This window comes from Rhyacophila brunnea, unplaced genomic scaffold (assembly GCF_057557595.1).
Source record: "Rhyacophila brunnea isolate RB1 unplaced genomic scaffold, BYU_Rbru_1.0 scaffold_2, whole genome shotgun sequence".
In the NCBI taxonomy this organism is placed as follows: domain Eukaryota; kingdom Metazoa; phylum Arthropoda; class Insecta; order Trichoptera; family Rhyacophilidae; genus Rhyacophila; species Rhyacophila brunnea.
Window position 1 is genome coordinate 10,000,001 of NW_028232859.1, and position 27,188 is coordinate 10,027,188.

General features: G+C 33.6%; 1 protein-coding gene across 4 annotated transcripts in view; it reads right to left on the bottom strand.

The window, feature by feature from the left end:
• Ctl2 (Choline transporter-like 2) overlaps positions 1-27,188 on the bottom strand; it is a 105,386-nt gene that overhangs the window by 28,967 nt on the left and 49,231 nt on the right. Inside the window, exons 1-6 of one of the 4 annotated variants that reach the window (XM_085946663.1) lie at positions 26,582-26,745; positions 17,507-17,651; positions 15,454-15,576; positions 11,446-11,609; positions 8,529-8,727; positions 3,644-3,861 (exon numbers count right to left, since the gene is read on the bottom strand). In XM_085946663.1, coding sequence (XP_085802789.1) covers positions 3,644-3,861; positions 8,529-8,727; positions 11,446-11,609; positions 15,454-15,576; positions 17,507-17,552 — 750 coding nt within the window. In that variant the 5' untranslated portion in view covers positions 17,553-17,651; positions 26,582-26,745. Of the gene's footprint in view, positions 1-161; positions 269-3,643; positions 3,862-8,528; positions 8,728-11,445; positions 11,610-15,453; positions 15,577-17,506; positions 17,652-26,577; positions 26,746-27,188 lie in introns of those variants that run through there. The other 3 variants (XM_085946666.1, XM_085946662.1, XM_085946665.1) reach the window with 3 other exon arrangements.

A 27,188-nucleotide genomic window follows, 5' to 3' on the forward strand; every position in this document is an offset into this window, starting at 1 on the left:
CTCACACTACACTTTAATCACGTTATCTCATGAGAATGGCCTCTGCGCCGAGCCCAAAACGTCGACGAAAGAAGGGGGAAGAAAAGAAGGTGACGGCCCAAAAACTAGCTAATAATCTATGATATGTTCCACGAAGAAACTCGATACTTGATATTTTATACCTCTTTAAGTTTAGTGAGAAGATTCATGTGTTTTTCAAGTTTTTCCACCTCAACGACTCCAATTTGTGCTACTTCCTTGAAGTCACGGGGAAGGCAGCGCAATGATACTGTAAGGGCACGCAATAGAAATAATAGTCATGGAATATATTTAGCTCATCCAATAAACATAACGATGAAATACAATAAGAGGGAAATATTTGAATGATAGATAGACAAGACATGAATATTAATTAGTAATCCCAGCACTAAACAGTCAAAACACCTCACTAAAGGCAAAAACACATTGTGTTTACATCATGAGTGCATACGTGAGTTCACAGTAAGTTTGTGCAAAGGGAAATAGTGTGTTTTCTTTTAACCATGTTCGATCCTAAGAAGATCATATGGGCCTCCACAGCGTGGATGCGAGAAATGAATTTTAGGCACTTCGATTCGAACCCAAGACATTATAAGCCTGACGTGTAACCACTCAGTGATAGTGGACGTAAGTACATGTAGTGTGTAAACATGCATCAAAACCACACTGAAATCACCTCACATGTATCAAGTCACACCACCAACCTCATACGTGATAGAATGTTTTTTTGTTTTTTACACATTTTCGTGACAGTCTTAGTGGTTTGGAAGATAGCTATAAATGACATGTAATTTTATTGACAAAATATTTTTGTAAAATGTCAGTTTTTATTATGGAATGTTGTGATGGTTCAAGCATATGAATTTACTTGACATGATATCAATGTATTTCTGCCTTAATAACAGTGGTGTGCAGTCACGTTTGCTTGTGGGTATGCTTTAAAAAAAGTGTATAACTATGTATTGATTTACATTCCAGTGTATTGATATTATAAAAACCATATTTAGGCGGAATTACCCATAGGTAAGGTGAGGTGGGATTATACCGCCTACATTTACCAAAATCCAAATAAATCCTTATTTCTGTTGAGTTACGGTGACAAAGAGGTGAAACTGTCTTTGTAAACTCATAGTAATGATGAAACTATTTATATTAATCACTCATACATGTTTATGGATCATCAAAATCTGGTAGGAACTTTTAACCCGTGTTTCACTGCAGTATTCATACATTTTGAAAAGTGCACCAAGGGTTGTGCCAACCATTATTAACATATATTTTTTTTGTATATGAGAAAATAAATATTTAAAAATAATTAATAATAATGGTGGCACAAGTTGCAGGAAAATTTGTGTTATTTGATACATATTAATATGAAACGTTGTTTTATTTGCTATTTTATGTTTTGTTTTAAGTATTTGTTTTTTTTGTGTTACAATTAAAAGACCAAATAACAAGAAATACAAAAATGTATTTGTAATTCAACCTCTTACTTGATTATTTGCAAAATCAATGAGGCTAACTGAGAATTAAGTGAAAGATGATAACATATTTGGACCATTGCAATGTTGACTACAAATGTGTGATAGCTACTTCCAACAAAATAAATTTTACCAAACGGAATAATCCCATTTGACTGTAAGCATTTTCATACATACTGTGTGGATTTGCAGTAGATAAAAACGATATTTATAATTCAAAAAATAGCATTTGTTTAAAAGTATGTAATCAAGTGTAATCAGTAATCACTATAGCATTCAATACAATATGAGTAATGAATAATATTCAAACTGATGATTGAATGAAAGGATCCAAAATAATACAATCTGTTCATGTATGGAAAAACAATATGTATTACAGAAACATTTATAATCGCATATAAATGTTACTGTAATACATATTGTTTTGCAAGATGGATTTTTACTGTAGGTTCATATTTAACTCATGACAATCGACTGACCATTGTAAATCCACACTGGCCAGATTACTATCTTGACATCCTTATATAAATAGTAAAAGCAAGCAAACATGCAAACAAGCAAACAAGTCATGTTGTGAACGTCCTGAATTAATAATTTGTTACATACTCAATGTGTCTTTTTTGAATAAATAAATAAATAAATAAATTAATAATTGATTATTGCCAATAAAATAAAATAAAGACCCATTTATCGTTTTGTAAAAATATTATGCAATTAAAGAAAATGAACATGCCAAGCAAATTAAAGCGGGCAATGATAATAATTAAAGGATGAAGATTCACCTCTTCAGGATGGAATGGGAAGATATTGAATCAAAAACAAAATTAAGGAAACACCACCAAACTACATTATGTAAGCATACTTTCTAGAACAGTGAACGCCAAACGGTCGCTCGTGAGCTACCGGTAGCTCGCGGCGGCAATTACAGTGGCTCGCGTAGGATATTTTATCATTTATAAATTTGCCTCTCAAATTTTATTATTGGACTCTGAAATGAAAAATTATCCAGCTGTATCGTCAAAAATTTTCAAAAAGATGGCCCTTCGTCAAATATGAAATTGATAGAATTTCAATGTGATTTATCGCTTAGAGTGTTGCCTCAACTGTAGAATCTGTATGGCCTTTCGTCCCAACAGAAAAGTATCCAATTTTAGTTCGAATTACACTCAAAATGAAGGCATTATTTTGTTCTAACTACTTGTGTGAATCAACGTTTTTCACTATGAAGGTGGTTAGAAGTAAATATAGAAACATAGTCACAGATGTACATCTTGATAATTGCATTGGGATGGGAGTGACAAGGTACTCACCGAGAATTGAAAAGATTGTGGAGGATAGTGAATGCCATTCAATTTCAATTTCTGAATGTAGCTCACATCCTTATTGAGTTTGGAGACCACTGTTCTAGAAGGTTTGAATATTGGAATGTAATTATAATGCATAACACCTTATCGAAAGCTGCACAGTTTTGTGCTTATTAGAGCTACATAGTTTTCCCAATGACAGATTACACTAAGTTTTATCTAAGCCTTCCTATATGAGAAAATTACTAATACTGCAAAAATTACTTATGAAATTCAATCTTATAGAGATACCAAAAGAACGCGGCTGTGATATCTTTACGGCCACCTACGTAATTAAAAATTTCTCAGCTCTTTTGCAGCTCTTAGGTAGGTATGTCATAGGGCAGATGCATATTTGTATTAGTGGCCTTATGTGCATCTTAACTAATGCAGCTGAAATCAAGAAATTAGTGGGTAGCATTGTTACACAATTATTACCTACCTCAATATCCAATAGAAGTTACTTGCTACAATTTTGCTTGGTCACAAACGAATACTATACAATATTTTGTGTATGATACTTCCATATTTTGACAGCTGCCACTTGCGTTTCTCAATTTATTTTCTCACTAAATGCATGGCGGTGCTACTCACTAATCCTACTTACAACTATAAGGCCACTTGCCACTGTGCATCTAGCCCACAGCCATTAGTCCATTGATAGTCATTAACCAAACACCAAGAGAGATCATCGTGATTGAGTTTGAAGCAATTATAAGTGACTAGTTAGATGAAACTGGAGGAGTAGTAAAAAGCATTATTCATTAATCAATTTCTGTGAGTAAGTAAGCATATTCATACTTCCTTGCTCTCTTTCTTTGCTGAAAAAAGTTCAGCAAGGCCGGCGAGAATTAGCCCAATGTAAGTGTCCAATGCTGTTGTCCTAGAAATCATTCGATCAGCAATTTTATCAGCACCTGGGACGCACACATCTACAGGTTGCTGGGAGGTCTTAAGGGAAGATTTTCCAGTCTTGTCGCACCCCAAGGCGGACAGATCACCGAAACACCGACCGATGACTTTTAAAACGTAACACATCATTATGAATTTCAATAATTATTATTTATTAACCAGTCTCAATACGATTAGTTATTAATCAATATAATTAGTACTGTCTTTAATAAAAACTAAATCTTTCTCATATACTACCTACTTATTTGCTATGAGAATTAATTCTTTTACATTCTTTTCAAAAGACATGGTAATTATGTCAGTGGAGTGGCCATTTGTTAAACCATGGGATGGATCTTGTGGCTGTCCACAAAAATACACGTGTGTTTGAACCAGTGCAAGGACCCAATGGGTTGAGCAAATGGCTAATAACAATTCTTAAATTATAAATTTAAGTTATCAACCTAGGTATCATTATTCTTCTTATATAAAAGTAGTTTTATAGACAATTTTTGTCTTTTACTTTTACTTGGTAACAATATTTCAATATGACTACCTTTTCTCAATTATTCTGATGTTCTATTGAAATGTTCAAGATTAATTATTTAATAAAAGCAACACATTTAAGTAATCAAAATCATATTAAGCACTTTAAAAAAAACACACAAGCCAAATGATGAATTCTTAAAAAAATGCAACAACAATAAATTAGTAGGTATATGTAAACAAAACATTCAAATTATATTATGCTAGGTATAAAGGGTGAACACTAAAAACTGAAAAGCACTACATACATATTGTTCATATTCTTAGTAAATGTCACAACACATTCTTTTACTATAATGTTTGAGGCTTGTCAGTTGTTTTTAATCATAGTAAATTTTTGGGTTTTCACCGTGTGTCCTTCTTCCTTCTTTCCTCGACGTTTCGGGCTCATTGCAGAGGCCATTATCAAGAGATGATATGTTTTATGATGAAATGTAGTGTAGGTATATAAATGTAAACGTTGCGTCATATATTATTTACCTAGTATTTTGTTTATTACTTTTAAAATCTTGCATTATAACTGATAGACATACAAGACATGTAACAGTCTGATTTTGAATATAAAAAAATACACCCCTGCCATGAAAATTCTATTAACAGAACAAATCAGAAACCAATCTGTAAACTGTTAATAATAGTGCTAAATCTGCTGCTGTATCTTTGCTAGAATAGTTGATAACCGTAGCCTCTGTGTTGTTTTGGAGAGACGAAGAGATGCATTGACATCCATTCGGTTTCTCTATTTAGTTTTTATTACTGACATGGCCGAAAAAGTTATCTCACATAAATAATAATGTAGTTGAAAATCTGGACAATAGTTTAAGTGATTTTAGTGATATCCAAAACTGAGGTAATGTTTGTTGTTTGTATTTTATGTCTGAATACCAGAGTCGCATTAGAAGAATATTTAATTTTTTGAACGCCGTTTTGGTTGGAATTTTTGACATAATATTATGAATTTTAAAATGGGCAACAATACTATTAGCAGGCCGGTGGTTGGGAAACACTGGCTTACATGAATGGTTAACTACTGCAATAAATTGGACACAGGGCTCTAATGTACGGGAGCTTACCCGCCAGATCTCTCGCCTCTGCACAATGAAAACTAAACCACTATACAATGCAACATTTCATTTATATACATTATTTATTGACTTAATATGCATTTTTAAATCTCTTCATAATAGGTAAACACAATAAGTTAGAAACATCTGAATTAACACAATTTTCAATAGTAGTGTGGGCTGCTTTATCGGGACTATTTCGTTAAGGCTAATTTATATTGGAAACAAATGATTAGATATTTTTATAATAATTGTCTATGGTCAAAAGTGTAGGTTGATGATAGTTTTCATTTGCAGAGTGGTGACAGATCTGACGGGTAAGCTCTCGTAGATGAAAGCCGGACACAGAAATACCAGCAAAAAAACATTGACTTTGACAAAGTTAAACAAACTACAATAAGAAAACAATAGGACACACAAGGGTTTTTTATGTTACATGCTTCCTTACTATGATTGGTCTCAACTAGTTGATTGTGTTAGAAATGCAATGAAGTGCGATTGAGTCTTTTTCTTGTGTATTAGCGAGCAACAAAATATGACAGAGATCAGAGCCCAAAGTAACATATACTTTTTATTCACAAAACTTCTTTAAAAATTCAATGTCTTCAAAGTTATTGATACATTTATCGATAAATATATCGGGTAAGCGCTAAACATCAGTTAAATTTGTATCACTTTGGGTGCATATTCAGTAAAGCAGGCATAGGTAACCTTTTTTGGTCCACGGGTCAGAATCGGTCCATAAAACTACCATAGTTATGAATAATCACAATATTAAATAGAAAGAAAAATTAATACACATTTATTTTATATTACTTAATAAAATTTAACATGAATTTTATAATTTATTATAAATAAATATGCCCATTACTTTAAAGCAGGCCGAGGGCAGATTCAAAGCATAATACGCATACTGAAGAAAATATTTAAACCGATTGCTGCCAGCATGCAGTGTCAGAAATCTCACTGGGATCGATACTAAGTTCCATTGTACAAATATGCACGTAATGCGAGTGTACAGCGATGATTAAAGTATCTAATATTATTGTAATTATTAAATTCAAAATAAATAAAATGTATCTCTAGTCTAGTACCTATATTTTTTAATTAAATATTTTTTTCATTCAACGAATAATTCACAAGATTTAAGAATGTGACATTCTAATTAGGTATTGAACATACATAATTTTCTTAAACACTTCTGAGAAAATATATTATAACCAATAAACTAATTTAGAGCACTTCAGTGAGTATTAAAAGCTATTAGTTAAAATTTGTCGTAATTAAGTATGACTCCTTTAGCATAGTGGAATATGTGCGTGGGCACGATATCCAGGAGATGCAGGTTCGATTCCTGTGGGATTTTCAAAAAGATTTTTTCTATTTGGTTATATTATATTTTTTCAGAAGTGTTTTTAAAATTATGTATGTTCAATAGTACCTATATCATTATTTTTACTTACTGCGACCCGTGAACAATAATTGTTATTACATATTAACAACATGATACGAGGGTGGGTCAATAATTCCTTAGAAAAAAGCATTAAAACAGGTTTTATTTTTGTATTTTTTTTTTATTTCTCAACATAATTTCCTTGGAGCTCAATACATTTGGTTAGACGTTTCTCAATTTTTTTTAAACCGTCAGAAAAATAAGTTTTCGGAAGGTCCTCAAAATAAGCATTTGTCCGATTGATGACTTCTTCATTTGAAAAAAAACGTTGTCCACTTAGCCATTTTTTTAAGTTTGGGAAAAGGAAAAAGTCACTGGGGGCTAAATCTGGCGAATACGGTGGGTGGTCGACCAATTCGAACTTCAATTCTTCAATTTTAGCCATTGATCGTAAACATGTGTGAACACGGGCATTGTCCTGATGAAAGAGGATTTTTTTCCTGTTTAAATGAGGCCGTTTTTCTTCAATTTTGTTTTTTAGCTGGTCCAATAAAGATGCATAATAATCCCCTGTTATTGTTTTTCCTTTTTCCAAATAGTCAACGAAAATAATTTCACGTGCATCCCAAAATACAGTAGCCATAACCTTACCAGCTGATTTTACGGTTTTCGCCTTCTTTGGACATGGTTTGCCTTCGCAATCCACTGCTTTGACTGTTCTTTCGTCTCGGGAGTATAGTGGTGTATCCATGTTTCATCTACAGTCACAAAGCGACGAAAAAATTCATCCGGATTGCGTTGCATGAGCGACAACAGGGCTTTAGAGGCCACCACCCTATTGCGTTTATTGTCGACTGTGAGCAAACGCGGCACCCATCTTGCAGAAATATTTTTCATGCCCAATTTGTCATGTAAAATAGAAATGACGCTACCTTTTGAGATCCCTGTAACCTCAATTATCTCACTCAACTTTAATCTTCGGTCACTTAACACCATATCGTGGATTTTATTGATCATTTCTGGTGTAGTCACCTCTACAGGACGTCCTGAGCGTGGTTCATCCTTTGTTGATGTACGACCACGTTTAAATTCATTTAACCAGTTATAAATAGTTGCAAGTGAAGGAGCAGATATGCCGTGAACTAAATCCAACTCATTTTTTATTTCCTTTGCTGTTAACCCTTTTATATTAAAATGTTTAATAACAACTCTAAACTCAATTTTCTCCATTTTCCATTTTTTCATTTTCCACAAGCAAATTTTTTTTTTAAATGTACGAGAAACACACAACAACCCGACCAATCTGATTGAAACTTCGCAGCATACTGAATCGGTAGTGCCGCTGCATGAAAACAAACCGCTTGCAGTACTAGTCGCGCCACCTGTCGGCTTTTCTAAGGACTTATTGACCCACCCTCGTATTAAAAATGTATGTAAAACGTAAAATGTAAAATTGTAAATAGTGTTTTATTCCAAGAATATTTTTTTTGCGGCTTGGCTATTTTCAGCAGAACGTAGAGAAAACCTTCTCGCATCTGATCTATATATCTCATTTTTTTATTTTTTGTGGACTGGCTACTTTCTGCATAACTATTTCCTATTAGAAAATGGATAAATTGACCATTCTATCAAATAAGTTATGCACCACTTGTCTAAGCCATCTAAAAACGTTTTAATATATTTTATTCAGTACCCAGATGTTTGCTTTATCCAGAACGGACTTGAAGTGCAGAGATTTTTGGGACTCAGACAAGTATGACATTAAACAATACTGAAATATTGAATTCCTTACTTGATTTGCTTTCAAATATGTTCTTTGCGCATCGTACGTCATCAAGGTAGTCCTTAAGAACAGATATGCTGGTTATATCATTGAGGTTTGTTTCCGGTGTACAAACAATATGTGTTTTCAGTGTGTTCAGATCGGTCGTGTCAACAGTGCCGACGAGTGAGCCGAGAACCGTCTTTTGGGGACACTTTTTGACGCAAACCTGAAAGAATAAGTAACAATTATCATTTTTTGAGCGTGTGCATGCAACCCTTCTTAGCAGATCACCTCGAGGTCTGCTTATAGCATAATAATAAATTTGACAACATCATAGGTACAATTCTACAAACTTATCTATAGAGCAGAAAACAATTTAATTACAATGACAGCATTTTGAATAGGTACGCCATTCCGCTGCCAGTTACGGGCGACACTGTATCTACTATGGTTCACCCACCGATTCTACAGAGAAATTCGTGGCACATGGTGTTGTTATTTGCTTTTTAACATTTTTTTACTTCATAGGTAACAAACATAATATTATTATTGCACTCTAACGATGTAAATTCATTCCATCCTGTTCCCAGAGCAAGGAAATGAACTCCTAAGGCCCGTGCCAGCATTTACGTGTGTTTTATAATAACTTATAATAAAAATAATATATATTTTGTTGTAATTTTCATATTATCCATCCATAAATAAAAGAATTTACCAGGCAGACCAACCATGAGAATATTTTTATTGTCATTATTAATAATTATTAATGCACCCAGTCTCCAATTGAAATCCTGCCTGGTCTCACTTTCATCGATGTAAGGATAAAAAGTAATCGGAAGAGGGGAGGTGTTACACTATATAAAGGCATGAAATATTTTTTTGCACATTTTAATTCAATTCTGATGTTACTTAAATGTAGTTTCGTAAAAACCATCGATTTTTATAACTAAACGTTATGTGAGTTTCGAACTTCTTCGATTCTCCATATTTTTAGCTGCTGACAATGATGTTTGAAATGAGTGTACTTTTTTTTAACCATGTCCGATCCTAATAAGACCATAAAATTGAAAAACAATATGTGTATTTTGCAGACCCAGGATTCGAACCTGGGACCTACGACGTTACAGGCGGAAGCTTAAGCCACTCGGACATCGTGGGCGTACGGTATTTTACGGTGCTATTAATATGAAAGTGATTCAAGCCTAAGGGTTGAGAAAACTTAGGAATGGAAATCCCTCTTCAATTCTCACAATCCAGAGTAATTCGCCGCATCTAAATATAGATTGTTGTGATAATTACTGAAGCATCACGTTACTCAGTGTTTTGTAAATGATTTTGGGACACATCTTCATGATGAGAATTAGGGACCCAATAATGCATGCACTTAAAACTACGCCAGTTTCCTACCCGGACAAGCATAATATGCAGATTATTTCCACAACCTGCAATGTCTTCTCCAGCAAAGCCATGAGGTGAACAGTCAACTAGAGTGCTGCTTCGCGAGAAGGCTTTTGATAATCCGCACCATCCTTCCCTCTGAAGGATACTTGAACAATAGGGGATACCTACCTCCTAAGGTCATCACCATAATCAAATCCCTGCATGTAAATAGCGAATGCTGTGTCAGAATTGGTGACACTGACAGAAAATGATTCAGGGTAACGACGGGAATCAAATCGTTCTCTTCAACTTCATACAAAGAAAGTCAATACCACCAGACCGAGACATAGCTGTCACCACCATGGTAAAGCAGATTTGATGGAGTGGCATCACAGAAGATAGCACATCACACATAGCAAAGCACGTCTGGAGTGCACATGACAGGAGATCAATGTTGCCAACTGTCATTAACAAAAACATGCCAGACGGGGTACGAAAACAAGCTATTTGGCCGGAAAAAACACTAGATTTTGCGAAAATAAAATTTGAATATCTGTTTTTGCTGATCGAGAAAAGTGAAAAAATTCAAAAAAAAAATGGGTATACTTACGTGTAAAAATCACACCATATTTTACAATAATTGTTCTCATTTGAAAATTGACAAAAATAATTAATTAATCTAACAATCTACGATAGTTAATTAAAAATTAGGTGATACCAGAGAGTGGAATCCCCGATAATCGTCAATCCGATGCCACATTCCCAAGCACGCATTAAATTATAATATCTGATATCAATATATCACAATAATGCCAAGAATGCTCCTATTGTTTCAATGTGTTGATACTACCTCCATTAAATATCTGAATAAATAAAGTAAAAATCTAGGTTATTTCAGCACATTTAAAACTGTTGAAGGCATCAGAAAATGCTAATAAAATCGCTGTAAGCTACATGCATTTTTTGCAAAAAAGTTAGATCTGGCAAAAAAAACGCTAAGTTGGCAACGCTGAAGGAGATTGCACAAAAAAAGGAATGGCTGGAGCAATATTTAACTCGATGTAGAATGTCTGCGATACACGGCTGTAATCCGATAAAATAAAATATGTACATACTGATGGTGGTACTTTACTCTCAAGTCTTACCAGATTTTCAGTCATACTGAGTAATCATTGGCTGAACGTCAAAAACAGGTACCTGCCGCGGATACTGGGTGTGTATATATATGACTTTAAAAGTAACACGGTGACAAGAGAGCAGACCATAGAGGCATGGAGCCTCACGTCACATCAAGCTGCCATAGCATGCCCTACACTGGGTATACTAACATAACCTGGGAGAATGCAAGAAGACTGGCGAACGTCAGAGATTCTTGGAGGTAAGAAAAGGTCAATAATAAGTCAGATAAGGACAAAGAAAAGTGGAATCAGCAATGTTGGTTTCAAATGCTGTGATAAGTGGTACCAGGAGAGTGATACTTCAAACCAACTTTATCGTCTTATAGATCCATTTATATTGTACCATTTTACGCATAATCAGGCTATTAAAGATATACCAATTATACCTGTCGAGTATTACATCCATTCACCGGTACAGTAGGCAGCAGACATTTAGTCATATCGAAGAATACCAAGTAGGGCTTATCCTCGACACCAGAATCGAGACCACATTTTCTTCCGATGGTATCAGTAGGCACGAGGAGTTTCCGAACGTCTCCATTAACGATAGCTGCAAGAAAATACAACTATTAATCACAATTTATTACTACTGACACATAAAATATTCTGTCCATTTTTAATTTTGCTACCATTTTATTAATCGTATACCGTATACCTATTATTATTATTACAAAAAGCAGTTACAGCAGCCATCGAAAGGTTAGTTAACTTTAAAATTAACTAAAATCTTCCTTTTAATATTATTTATGTTAGGTACTTCTCAGCACTTGAAATGGAAACTCTTACGAACCGGAGTGCTCGATAATTCTGCAAAAATATTACTTAACACAGTTATCTAATTTTATGTGTATTTTATATAAAAATGTTGGATTTTTTGTTATATGGCCTATCTAGTTCAGATAGTCAAATTATTTTTTCCACGAGACGGAGTGAGAATTTTTTAGATTTCATTCACCTATCTTGCTGCTGTTAAAATATAGCATTTATTGCAACAATAAAAACCAACTTATTGTAATTGTTATAATAATTAGTGATAATATTTTGATACAAACCTACCCTAAGTTTGAAAAATATTTATCACTTTATCACTTTATCACTTTATCACTTTAGCGGTCGATACGTATAGAATAGACCCAGAATACGTAAGAGCTTCCAAAAAATTGCCAACTTTTTAGGGATATACCTATAAGTTTTTTTTTTAATAATTCAGGTTTTAACATTAACTTAATTGAAACAACATTAGCATTTTCAAAGTTTCGATTGGTGCAGGCGCGTTTGTTATTATTGAATATTTTCATAATAAAATATTGACACGCATCATTACGAAACCAGAGTGGAAATAATGTAAAGGTATGGAATTACTGCTTTCAATAGAACATTATTATCAATAGTGATACTGAAAACCAGGGTTAGGATTTTTAGGTGCTAAAAAATGAATAATAGGTACCTAAAATATGTAGATATCATTGGAAAATAATATGTTACTTAATAAAATTTCATAATTATATGCTAAAAAACAAAAATAGGTGCTAAAAATTTAAGTAAGTATTACAATAAATAATAAAATAATGCTTCAAATTTTCGAAAGTAAATCTTTGACGATTTGATCTTAGCAAATTTTTATACATGGAAAAACTTCTTTCCACTTCTACAGATGTTATTATTGCGTGTGTAAATGAAACTATTTCTGAAGTAGAAAAAATTTCAAAATCTGAGGCATCCAAATGCAATGGATTTTCCAAAACAGTTTTAATATTCTCCAGCGTTTGAAGTCCAGTATTTTTATTTAATTTTGTACTTATTTTTATTCCAATGGGTCCAGGAACATTTCTTATTTTAGCAGCAGTATTGTTTAAGTTTAAAATATTAATTTGCTCCACTAGTGACTTTGTAGATGATTCTAACATTTCAATGATTGTGTTTACCAGATGACCATAATTTGAAGTGATGAATGCCAATTCATTTTTTTATGGAACGGTTTCCTATTATTTCTTTTGCTATTGAAATATAGTTGGAATTTTTGGGTTTTGAAATTGAAATTTTGTGTTTATGTGAAAATATGTGAATACCTAGAATATGTAATTATCCTAAAATATTTAAAAATAGGCGCTAACAAATAGGGCTTAAATGTTTCAAAATTGTCTGAAACAGATAGATATTTTTGATATTTTGTTGTGGGGCCGCTCAAAAAAATATTTAAATATCTAAGAATCCTAAGCCTAGTGATAACACTAATAACTGGTAATGTCTGAACCGAGCAGAAACGCTGTGCTGTGTCAGCATTTTCGTCCTAGATGTGCCGTCCTTAAGCAGACTTTCATTTTTCCTTCCTTCACTTTCCTTTCACTTCCTTAAACGTTGTAGGTAATCTATTTATATAATTTTGAAGCCTTATTATCTTTTATATTTATTTTAAACATTTGATGACTGCATCAAGTATTTTTATTACATAGAATAGTATTCTTTTAAACCTCTCGCTCTAATGTTTTAGAATATAGTCATATTTCAGTACATGCATGTAAAGTGGTGTTAAGATTTTTTACATTTATTAATTTTTAAACGCATTTATAAAACCATTAGTATAATTTATGTCGACATTATAATAGTGAAATATTTACGATAAAAAATTATATTGATAATCTCTGTGATCCCAAATTTGAGAAGAATTAGGCATTATATTATTCAAAAAATGGGCAAGATTAACACATTTGAAGATAATTCTAAAGATACTAATTATAAGCTATGTCTGACCATTCAAGTGTAATAAACATCCTACGAATAATGATTGCTTTATAATAATTATTGACCTAAGAATAAGGTAGTGTTTTTTTGAAATACGCCATTTCAGTCAATTTATGGCTATATTCTAAAACATTAGAGCAAGAGGTTTAAAAGAATACTATTTTATGTAATAAAAATACTTTATGCAGTCATCAAATGTTTAAAATAAATATAAAGGATAATAACGCTTCAAAATTATATACATAGATTATCTACAACGTTTAAGGAATGTCCAGGATCATGCTTTGAAAATGCAATAAAAGTTCCATTTGACCTACGCTGAGCATGTCCCCCCTTAAGGAGACAAAGTCACAAAGAATATTTAAATTGACATACACAACATGTATAGATAATTAAACCATTTCCACGGAACCTGCTCTCAAACAGTGGTGGTTTTCGGTAAGCGGAGGTATGTGGCGCTGACAGGTTTGGAGGCACCTTTATGAATATTTTGGCTGTGCGATAAACCGCCATCATAATATATATTCCAATGGGTAATGCAATACAACAATAGTTAGTTATGCTGTCATGATTTTCATGATTCGATTATTTTTTAAATTGAGATGTCGATTTCCTTAATGAAACAACCGAATCGTCTGCTTCATGGAAAATCGCCACTGCTCTCAAAAGTTGTAATATTTATGTCCGTTCAGTCGTTCTCCATCCTTTATAATGTGCCGCCCCTATGCAACGCATAACTTGCCCCCCCCCCCTACGGGACGTTACTGTGTATCAAGGTAAGTATGTTTTTTCTTAATTTAACCAGTAGTGTTATCAAGTGAATATCACAGCGAAAATCCGGAGAACCTTGAGAACTGCTGAACGAAGGAGGCATAAGATAATTTTAATATTTTGTAAGAATCTTGACTTACAACCAAAGTGAAGGAACGTAATTTGGTCGTTAGTCAACAATGCCACGGGCTATGTTATTGGCTGAACTCTTGTTTCTGAAATTATGATAAAATTGAGGTGCATGTCGCCTAGTATCACGTGACGTCACAGTAAGCTGCCGCAACGGGAAATAAGTGTGTAATGTCGTTTTTCTTGGTGTTTAAAATGCTACGACTACGACTCCCATCCCGTAGCACATTTTGAACCTTTAAACGAACATTGTCAGTTAGCAAAACTGTCGAAATCACCAGAACAACAATGAGGTCATCTCACGTTGAACTGCACTGCATCGATACCTGCCTGACTCAATGAACTTTTTTTATCATCTTCTACATGCCTACACATTTTCGACTATGTCAAAATAACGTTTTTTGTTTCTAGCGGTTGTCTATTATCTATGGTCTGCAGGTTGAGTTCTGTTCAAAATATTGTCTATGGATGTCATGTCGCAAGTAATTTTAACGTACGCGCACGTGGAAACTGTTAAAATGAATTGAAATTAGCATGAATAATGAATAATAATTCAAAATACTAATATAATAGAGTTGGCACTCTTTATCATTGAATTTACAGAGATGGTGATCGTTCGAAATATTCTGCAAAATGACGATCCATAGACCAAATTTGTCGCCGTGGCAGTAGGCGACATGCACCTCAATTTGATCACAACTTTAGGAACCAACGGACATGGTTTACGATCACGGGGAAAGGCGTCCACTTACCAAATCCGCTCACGGCTGCCCACGCCACCAAGAATACGATGAATAAAAGAAGGCATATGACGTCGGTGCAGGACCTCCGATGCAGTGGTCCTTTGAATGTCGGGTCATATTTGATGGGTTCCCCTGTAACAAAAAAATATTATATGTACAAATTCTTTTATATATCTACGTTATCTTCTTCGATTGTGAAATTACCATTGCATGGCATGTTTTCGCGCAATTATACAAAATTCCTACAAAATTATGATTTATCTGCAGCAGGTTAAATCCTGTCACCGTCCATCACATAAACTGTTGCTTCAATAACATCACTGGAATTCCATTAATTCGAGATCGATTCTTTAAAACCTAAAATACGACTAACCACTAACTGACTAACTGAAGAAATTAAGAAAATATATCAAAATCTATGGAAATTTTGATGATGTCTATGACTTCGAGGAAAAAACACGAGAGGGTTGGAGCGGACCCTTTTTTGAGTTGCTCCGCTCCAGGTTAAAACAAGGTTTATTATTCGTCATTTTCATTATTAACTCTATTAAACAAAATTTCCGAAATTAAATCGTCTTTCATTATCTGCCTCTTGCTGAAAATATCCTCTCGACACTCGCTTGGGTAGTGAGCATACTGGATACGACTTGACATGCCGCTTGAATTTGTTTTTAAATATAATATTTTCATTGGATTTTAGGACGAAAATTTAATAATAATAAAAAAACATCCGGAGCAGTGGAGTACTACAATTATCGGTGCTCCGGCTCCAGGTAAAACCCTATTGCTCCACTGCTCCTGCTCCACTGCTCCTGCTCCGTGCTCCTGCTCCGTGCTCCTGCTCCGAGCTCCGCTCCAACGCTCTGAAAAAAACGTCGAGATTTTTCCGATATTCTCGTATTTTTGTTTTCGTTTTAATAAGTGAGATTTCGCAGTAGACGCGTTAGGCAATTTCTATCATAAATAAAGGAGTGTTTTTCATTATTATTTTTGAGTTAGCGACACACCTTAAAACTGATTAGAATTTCGCGAGACATCAAAATTGTTAAATTAAAAAGTTTTGCTTGGAATAATAACACATTTTTGGGTATTATAGTTTTCGAAAAAAATCTACGACACACTAGTGGCGGGGCGCCCGTTTCCACACAAAATCACATGTTGTTTTTTGAATGTGTGTTTTATCCAGGGAAAGGTCCCAGTTGGTTGGCGAATGGCCAGCAGTCATTCCTCATAAAAGTATTTCTTATTTCTCTCTTTAAAATTTTCCCGAAAAACGTTTGAATCATGTTAAGAAATCGTTACTAGGCAACAGTGAGTATTAATTTTCTCAAAATGACGAAATCTGCATATTATTACATACCCATCATTATAATTATGTATACTATGACGTCTAAATAATATGAACTTTTTGTATATATTTTTCACCGAAACTAATAATTATTGTTCTAAATACTCGAAATCAGTGTTCTTGAACCTTTTAACACCCGCGGTCCGGTGAACATAGGAGGAATATTTCGCGGACCGGTATTAGCCAGAAATAATAACCATTATAGATGGAATCTTATGTTTTAAAATTACAACTTTTGGTTAGTGCCAAATCTGCTGCTGCTTTTTTATATTTGGTTTTTATTACCGAAATAGAACCGAACGAAAAATTACCAATTATCTGATCTATGTAGGTAATTCAGAGATAGATATTTTTTATCAAGGGATATCCAAAATTGAGACAATGATTGCATTTTATATTTGGACACCAGAAGATAGCTCGATCAGCTTTTCTTTCTCACGAGGATCAAGTGCGCATGATTTAATATCTTCCAAAAAGGGATTATTAATCCAGAAGTTAGAAGTCCGCCTTTACGTAGGTTTTAATTTTCAGAGAAATATTTATTAAAGTTTTCAGCTAACGCTTTTAAATGTTGGAATTGTTTAGCGATATAGTCGGTTGATGGCATGGTGAACGCTTTCGCGGACCGGTAATAAATTCGGACCACCGGTTGAAGAACACTGCTCTAAATAATACCTATATTTAATTTCCGATAATTTTTCTTGGGTTAGTTACCTTTTCTTGGAGTATGATGATCGTCTTCTTCCCCACAGCCACACATTGTTAAAAAAGGTTCACAGATGGTAGTCTATTCACTAAATTTATACACCACATAATATGTAAACGTCTCTGGTTAAATAATATACTCGTACACCATTAGCTAAAAAACGTAATATATAAATACACCTAAAAAATACAACTGGAAAATACTGTCCAGTAGCGTGTCCCAAAGAACATAATGCCGGGTCCACACTGGTAACATGTCGCCGGCAACCCCATTAAATTTTACGATAAATATGATAATTATCGTAAAATTTCTTAAGCAATTATGATAATTATCGTAAAAATTTAACGAAGTTGACGGCGACATGTTGCCAGTGTGGACCCGGCATTAGACCCGTTTTACACGGGACACCTGTGCGGCGGATTCCGCATTTACATATAAATGAACGCGACACTCGTGTGTCCCCATCTGAATCGCCCATTCAGTTATGTGTAAATGCGTCAAATACACATGTTTCCCGTGTGAAACGGGTCTTAGGTCCTTGCCAAAGTTGTGCCGGGACTGGGGAATGTCACGGAATCAACAAGTCCTCACTACTACCAAAGTACGTCATTCATATTTCGATTTAGTTCAACTATAGTCATCAATCTTCGGCGAGGAGAGCCCCGCTTTAAGAGACTAATAGCGGTCCAACGGAGGGTCGGGCATACTTGAGAAACTTCCATTACAACAGACATAATATGGGGACATATAAATGTGAAAATAATAATTCAATAATCCACGTCTAGACTATCCAAAACAGTGTATCCAAAACCTTATCACTGCATGCCGGTATGCTATGACTGCATTCTTATGTGTATGTATTCTAACACGAGAGATTGCGAAAAGGAGATTAAAAAACTCACAAAAGGCAAAAGGAGTAGGCAATGTCAAGCTTACGTGAAAAGAAAATATGGTAAAATAGTGTCATAGCAAAATGTACGAAAGTTCGCTTGGTCAAGAGTGTGCTCTTCTCACAATTTGAAAACGCCTCAGATGATCACCACTTACTAGAAAAATTACGTCTACCTTCAGCCAGTCAACGTTTGATGACCTCTCTAGAGCAGAGGTTCTCACGTGAAATTTAACTGTGGCCGCACAATTGACATTGACAGTTCTATGGAAACGTCTGGTGGCCGCACCAAATTTCGGTTTTGTTGTGATTGAAAAAATTAAAGCTAAATTTTATTTACTTAAAAAATGGATCAATTTCTTTATAGACAAATCTATTTACAATATCTATTTATTTAAAAATAATGCAAATGGAAATTCCTCAACACTCCTTTTTTCCAATGCATGCCGCATGGCTGCTTTCAAGTTTATATCTGTCAACTGGCTTCGATATTTGTTTTTTATGAAGTGCATTACACTGATTTTTCACAGTATACAGTAGCAGGAAAAATCGACAATATTAATAAAGCAATAGTTGCCACTTCATTGAATTGACTTGATTCTTGGTCAACGTATAACTTGGACCAAAATTTTTCAACCGTGGCATTATTAAAATGGCTTTTATGTACTTGGTCATGACTCATTTCCAATAACGCATATTTAACGTTAGCCCAGTTAATTAAATAAAATTAAACACTGAAAATGATGTTGGTGGCCGCACATGAGAACATCTGCTCTAGAGTTACCGATCTATAATACTAATACTCGGCGGCTCTCGTGGTGCAGTGGGTAAGGCGCTCGCCTTCCACCCGAGAGTTCCTGGGTTCGATTCCCGGTCATGACAAAAACATTTATGTGTTTTTCTCAAAGCCTGGGTGTTTGTGATTGTTCAAAATTACTAACAACCACCTTGTACGAAAAAGCAAGGATATGGTTATGGTTATTAATAATTCTAAAAAAAAAAAAATACTAATACACATAAATATTATGTCTTTCATGTAAGCCATAAATACAGAAGAAGAGGTACTTTCATCCAGCAATGGATCGACCGCGCCTGATGATGATGATATTATTTAGAAAAAAATGTGTGTCTCTTTGGATTTTTTTTAAATGAATAAAATATTTTTAAGAATATTCCGCACATCGCGAAGAAGCGAATCGTTATCGCTGAATGAGGGAAAAGAATATAAAACACTTTTGTAATCAGTTATTGTTGCTAATTTTAATTGGGATTAAATTGATATCTATGTGGCAGCTGGAACCCCCCCCCATTAATTTTTATTCTCCGGTCACGCAAGTTCATTGTCAATATCTTCAAGGAAGGATGATTCATAACTGCCACAATTCTGTGATTAGCGACGAGACTGTATTCTCGCCAGTGTTGCCATCTTTTTCTATGCTGATTATAGTACAAAGGCGTAAAAAAGTACAGTATTTCTGTAAAAAATATAGTACAGGAACATTTTCCGGCTTAAATTCTTTAAAATTATAATATTTTGGCATATTTGGCGTAAAATTATAGTATTTTACATTTTTTGCAGAATCAAAATTATAGTATTGTACTATAATTTATTATAGTACGGTTGGCAACACTGATTCTCGCAGTAGAATCAAATAATATGTTGAATCTTCTCCCAGACAGAGCCTTCTGTGGTTTTCTTATAAAAATCAATGTGCCATTTTTGTATGTAAAAAAATCCATTTCGGAGTTTCTATGAAAATTAGGGATCCCTTTTTAGCTTAATTTTCATATGTTTAGGCTCCGCTCCATCTCTACAGAAAAAGGTTACCTTAAATATTTTTGAGTAAATTATTTGTTTTGTTTATTGGTTAGCGTTAAAAAACATCCTATCGACCGAAGAGTTTGGACTATAGAGACCTTCTTGCTAATCCAAAACTAACCTAAAACTAACTGCTCGACACTACTCTTTATGGGAGCTAATATGGCGTAGAATGAAATTTGATATTTGGCAGTGAAAATTAATATTATCTGTGAATAATGTGTATAAGGTGATGGTTGTTGGTAATTTTGAACAATCACAAACACACGGGATTTGAGAAAATCACAATATAGATATCGTCGGTGTTTTGTAAAAAGGGCGAATCAACCATTTTGGCGAAATCGAGATTTTAATGAAAATACAATATGTGCCCCATTAGCTTTGTTGTGTAAAAACGGCGAATTTGTATCTCCACAGGAAAGTACTTAGAAACGATAATCGACTAGAATTAAATTAATTAAAATTACGAATAAAAAGCGAATGTGACATATTATTAGGCCTTTTAAAATATTATATAATAATGCCTATTATAATGACAGTATTCTTTCTAAGCTTTATTATAAACTTGTTAGATATTTATAATCATCCACAGGTATCCGCGGTAAAAATATTCATTTTTGGTCGTTCAAATGGCAACTATTTTTTGTATTAATATAGTAATATTTTTAATGTAACTCTGTTGAGGGGTGGGGGGGGGGGATAAATGTTAACGGGACAATATCATTGTTATTAAAGCTGTGAAATTAAATTAAATTTAATAATTAATAATGATTTGTCCGATTTTAAACAATCCGGTATTAAATACGGTTCATGCCCCAAAGTCTTAACGATGCCTAGTTGGGTTTTATCAGGGTTATCATACAATATCATTTTCTTATGAATGTCAAGAAAAAGTTTTCGTAGGTAGGTACTATAATACAATTATTATTATTGTATGCAAAAATTAAGGATAACCGTGCATTTATTTATATGGAGTAGTCAATACAGATCATCTGACAAAAACATACGCAATATATAAATACAATGTACTTATCTAGGCATATTAACCATGAAATTATTTATTCGTAATAAATTTATATTACAATATAAATGTCGTAGGTAATTAATTAATATGTTAATATAAATATCACATCAATTTTCGATATTTTAAGGCAAGGCAAATTCTAAATTTGAAACGAACTGATATGTATGACAAAATAATAAAATAATCGTTTATAATCGGATCCTGCGCATCTACAAGGCTGCTATCGGCCGCTATTGACGGCTATCTATGGTAGTTTATCGCATGTATTGAGCATACATAATTTTGAAAACACTTCTAAGAAAATATATTATTACCAATAGAAAAAATCTTTTTGAAAAAAGTAAGACAACCCGCAGGAATCGAACATGCATCTCTCGGGTATCGCGCGAGTATGTATTGAGGTAATATAATTGTTTTAATAAGACGTTTTTCTTTGGTTACTTTGTTATGCATTTGCGATGCCCGTCTGTCTATATAGGGAATAGTTAAAACCAATGATACCAGTATTGTGATACGGCTAAGAGAGGTGGACATTGACTATTAAGTGATCCCCAGAATGTATAATATATATTTGTGTGTAGAACCTTGCGAAAGATCTTTAGCCATTTGCGAGAACCTCATCTAACGACGCCGCTACAATAAGCTGTTGTATAAACTATTTGGTGAGCCTGACGTCGTCAGATTTATGAAAATTCAACGAATTTGCTAATAATTGATTGATAAGAATGGAGCTCCACCGAAATATTCTAGATAGACAATGCAAGGAGGGTCGGCCTGATAGTGTCCAACCTAAGATAGGAGGATGGCACAAGAAAAAGAATAACATCTAATAATTACTAACATTTGTTACTGTGAAGTGAAGTGTTGCTACCGTTGTGCCATTTATAACCCCACCAAATATTCCAAAAAGTTAAAATAGTAAAAAGGTAATAAACACCGTAACTATTTCTTATATTGTAATAATAATTGTATACCTAATAAGCGATTTCGTTGTTTGCTGTTTCAAATTATCAGTAAGTCTCTTTGAAATACAGCCCGACCATTTTGAATATTTACTTTTCTCGGTAAATAGGAAATAAAAGCTGATATGGAAAACTATGTCAACTAATTATGTATATACGTTGAAATTTTTGAGAGTAAATCTTTTCCGCAACTCTACGTTCGGTAGGTAAGCGAAAGCACAATATGAATCAAAAAGTATATAGCCACTAAAATTCAGTGAAATGATCTCAGTATCTTCTGGTTTCTTTTGTAAAAGTGATTAAAAACATATATTATACTATGTATATTATAGTAAATGAATTACAATAGCATTGAAATAAAATTATCGGTAAGACACGAGGAAAACCTAACGCATTTAAACTAGTGCTATTTTAACGAAATACATAACAATTAGTTTTCTTATTATTATGGAAATATACACGTTTTAAATAACTGTACTTTAAAATTTTAATTCCACCTATTTATTATTATTACCATAATATAGTATGTATTTTAAAATGATATGCACAAGGGATTTTTGTAGCAATATTAATATTATAAACAGTGCATAGACATTATCTTCGTGTATACATCTACAAAGAATTAATTAATGTTGATAGTATTTGCGTTCGTATTAAGGCAGCGGTTTCCTACCTGGGAGGCGCGATCTATTGCCAGGGGAGGCGCCAAAATTTTTGAATAAATTATTTTTTATACTATAATATCTACAAATAAATAAAAGTTCATATCTTAACGTAACAGTGCAAATTCAGTGCATGAATGTTTGTTTTAATATATAATACATATATTTAAATCCTATTAAAAAAATATTTGGAGCGGAGAAATTTAAAAATGGCGCTTTTGCAAACGCTCTGTTTCGGTAATGCACAAAACGACCGCTGGTTGCATGAAAACAATAACCTCAAATTTAAATGTCACTCGTAGCTAAAGTGTCAACTAAAGCGTGTAGGCAGGGTGTGATATTTTTTTTTAAAATTGTTTTTGACGTGATTTCTTTAATATAATATAACAATAATACATGTCTCCACTTTTAAATGATTTCTACGCCAGATATATTGAAGCAAACAAAATTTTTTTTCCTGAGTTCTTGGTTAGTTTGCTATTGCATTTTTCATATAATTTTATTAATAGTAAAAAAAGTCGCCTGCGGCGCAGCTTTGTTTCAGGGATATTAAATATTTTTAATATATGGGTGAAAGATCCTGGCCTGTGGGCCCTATTCACTATGTGGAGCTCATGATAGAATCCATTAATTTTTGTCAATGAACGATGATGAATTTGGTTGACTTCTTTTAAAATTGATTGTGGTAATAAACAAGCTCATTCGTCGCATGAAAAAAAAAAATTTGATATAAGTAAGTAGTAAAAACTTGTGTGTTAAAAAAGTGTCTGTATTAAAATTGAAATAAAGGGGGGGAGGCGCCAAGATTAGATTTTTTTTAAAGGGAGGCGTAGTAACATAAAGGTTGGAGACCACTGTATTAAGGTGATAAACCTGAATTACTATTTATCATCGATTATGTTCATTACATTTCATAGATTGGTATTATTGTATTTTAGATTTTTAGAATATAAATACGAAGAAAAACATCTCGTATCAAAGGTTTTCCTAAACATTTATGTCTCGAATGCAACATTCTTACAAACATTGTTAGTTTACCGAACAATGCCACAAACCACCCATACAATTTATTATTTATTTTTAAGGCGGCGGGTGAGGGCAAGGTTAACAAAATGTGACAGGTCGTACTGACCGTATTTACCCCATCTGATGCTTACAGCTTCTCGTCGCCGCGGACCTCAGCAATTTTCAGGGTACATTGTCTATACCCATGTCGTGTCAGAATATTAAATCAAGCATTGAATGACCAAGATGGCTGCACCAATTCATGAATGCCACTGGTCTTCCAATGACATATGCATTATTATGCCCTAGCTAAAATGAGCAGAGGATTTAGGCGAACCCATCGAGAAAGCAGTTCGACAGCCAAATCACCTGGGTCACGATCATCAGTCATGATGCCTTAAGATGAAGTAATATTCCATTCACCTAAATAATTCGTATTTGTTTCGTTCCTTGGGGGAAGTCCGGAACCGAGCCCCCCTTTTAAAAATGCGGATGTTGAAGTGACGAAGATATTATAATATATCTCACTGCTGCCCTTTACCAACCTATCTTTGTGAACACGAATTCTCTAAACGCATTTTTGAACTTTCAACACCAGTTTTCAAAATCCCGAACTGGATTGTTTTAAGGTTACATGTAAGTTGTATGTATGCAGTTCATCGTGGGACACTTATTCGTGCGCCGCAGTACGTGAAACATGAGTTCGTATAACATTTTATCAAATGACGAGTTCTTCGTCGAACATTTCACCATGGAATACATTTGTACGTCTCTAACAAAATGCGGCGATAGTTTGCAAATAGTACTGTTCCAATTAGATTAACCCTAACCTAACCTAGTAAAGACATCTCATAAAATTCGCCACATGCTGTAGCATACGTACAAATATACTCCACGGTGAAATGTTAAACGAAGAACTCGTCATTCGATAAAATGTTATACGAACTCATGTTTCACGTACTGCGGCGCACGTATAAGTGTCCTGCGGTGAACTGTTTACGTACAAATTTCCGGATACGTTGTTTTAAAACAAATAATTTATTTATTCCATTCTTTTAATTATTATTTTCATTTTTTATGACAGCATGTGAGGTTTTTTAAAACAATTATTAATTCTTGTCGTAAAGAGCAATGTATTCTACATTTTAAGATCAATAATTAACTTGTTTTTATTTACTTTGAAGCCTGTGGAGAAGAATGTCAATTATTGATACAAAAATAGATAGTGGGGTAATTAATACCCAAAAAAGTTCACCGACTACACTGACCTACTCATGTGATGTGGAAATCTATAGATCTACAAATTTGATGACTAGTAACTACCTTTTACGTATCCTATTATTGTTACGTATCGTATGGATGGGCAAACGTTTCACCGTTGCGTGTGAAAATGCGATATAAATATGACCAAAGGGCTCAATCGACCATTTGTCGGTTTTTCGTCGTCACATCAAGGGATAACGCGTCAATACGATACGTCAAAGAATAGTGAAAATAATTACAAGATAAAAAGAACTTTTATATACAACGTTTTTAAATTTTCTGTTGAATTATTATGCTCAATATGCTCAAACTTGTACTTGATTTGAAGTAAATAAAAAACAAACAATCAAACAAATATAGCATACTGAAATGTCATTTTGACATTTCATTTTGATTTCCATAGTAACGCACGTATATATTAATAATTTTGTTGCTAGGACCACCCACTTAGCAACCAATAATAGTATTTTACTTTTTACGGAATTTTCTGAAATAACTTTCCATACAAAACGGAATTAACTTAAAATTAATTCAATTCTGCTTAAAGATGACTAAAAGTATTAAAATCGTGTTCTGATATATTCTAAAAGTTTCAAATTTCTAGCTAGTCGGGAAGTTAGTTAAAAATCGATTGCAAGATTTGTACCGGACAAATAAGAATACGAGCTAAGAAAAACGTTGTAAAAATGGCATTGTCGCAATTATACGATTTTGAAACGAGGCCCATATAATATGATCTTGTTAGGATCGGACATGATCGAAAGAAAGAATGTTATGATAAGCGTATATTATGCAACTTGAAAGATATCTAGATGGTTTCTTACACATATTTGGTTGGTTCATGGTTTATTAGTGTTAATTAATTATGATATCTATTGAAAAACGTAACGCGTACATCTCAAAGCCATTCTACAAAAAAATTTGGTCGGACTGAAAATAGACATATTTTTAAATTACCTAAGCATCTACAATAAAATAAATGTTTAAATAATAGCTATGCAACAGTCACGGTTAGGTGAATTTGACAGCTGATTACAAGTTGTACGGAAATTAATCGAAACTATTATTCAACTTTTCGTTGGAAAAGTTTAGTACAATATATTATTTAATACCCGACAACAGCTAAATATTATATGCTTGGATTTTAAAACAGAATTTACAAAAACAACACTGAAAATATTGTCACAACACTCACGAACACAACAAAACTGTTTGACATAAAATACACAGTCCACTAATTTCAGTGCAATCACTAACTAGGAAGTAAATAAATGCAACAAAGAAAACAAACGAACGCGGTGATTACGACACTAAAATAATTAACATTTGAAATTATGTTAAGATTCAATGTTGGAACAATGAAATTTTATCATATCATAACAAAAGATGTTCAACGTCGTCCATTGATTATACTAGTATAGTATGACGCGCAATGCAATGAACCAAAATAAGTACCTACACAGCCGCGGAAAAGTCGAACTGTTTTGAGACAAGAAAAATAAGGAAAAGTTATCTGAAATTAATGCGCGTCCGCCGTACGCGCAGGTTCAGTGCAAACTGAATTGCAGTCAAATTTAACAGTGTTGCCATCTTTTTTCAATACAATTTTACGAAAATTGTGTACCTCAATTGTGCACCTATACGCAAGTGGCATATTGGATTTTTAATGCATAAATAAACAAGCACCTTAGCTCCCCCATCCAAAAAACAATTAGCTGTAGTAGGTCGGGAAGATTTGAATTTTCCCGTGGAGTGATCGTGTGGAAACAGTCACAACATCACGAACAGCCTACGTTGTGCGTATCCTAGATTAAAGGCGCCTTTCAACGCTATCACTTGTTACAATATTATAATATTATGGTAGACGGCACCTTTACTTCATTGATATGCCATGTTATTGTATGCAAACGAGGTTATATGATACCATAACGAGTGTTCTTAATTTTTGAACCATTTTTTTAATATCACGATAATACCTACCTTTTTTATCACGATAATACCTACCCACTAATTTTTCTCTAACGATGAGTCTTTTTTAATATGAAGCTTCTGAGCAAACAATCAGA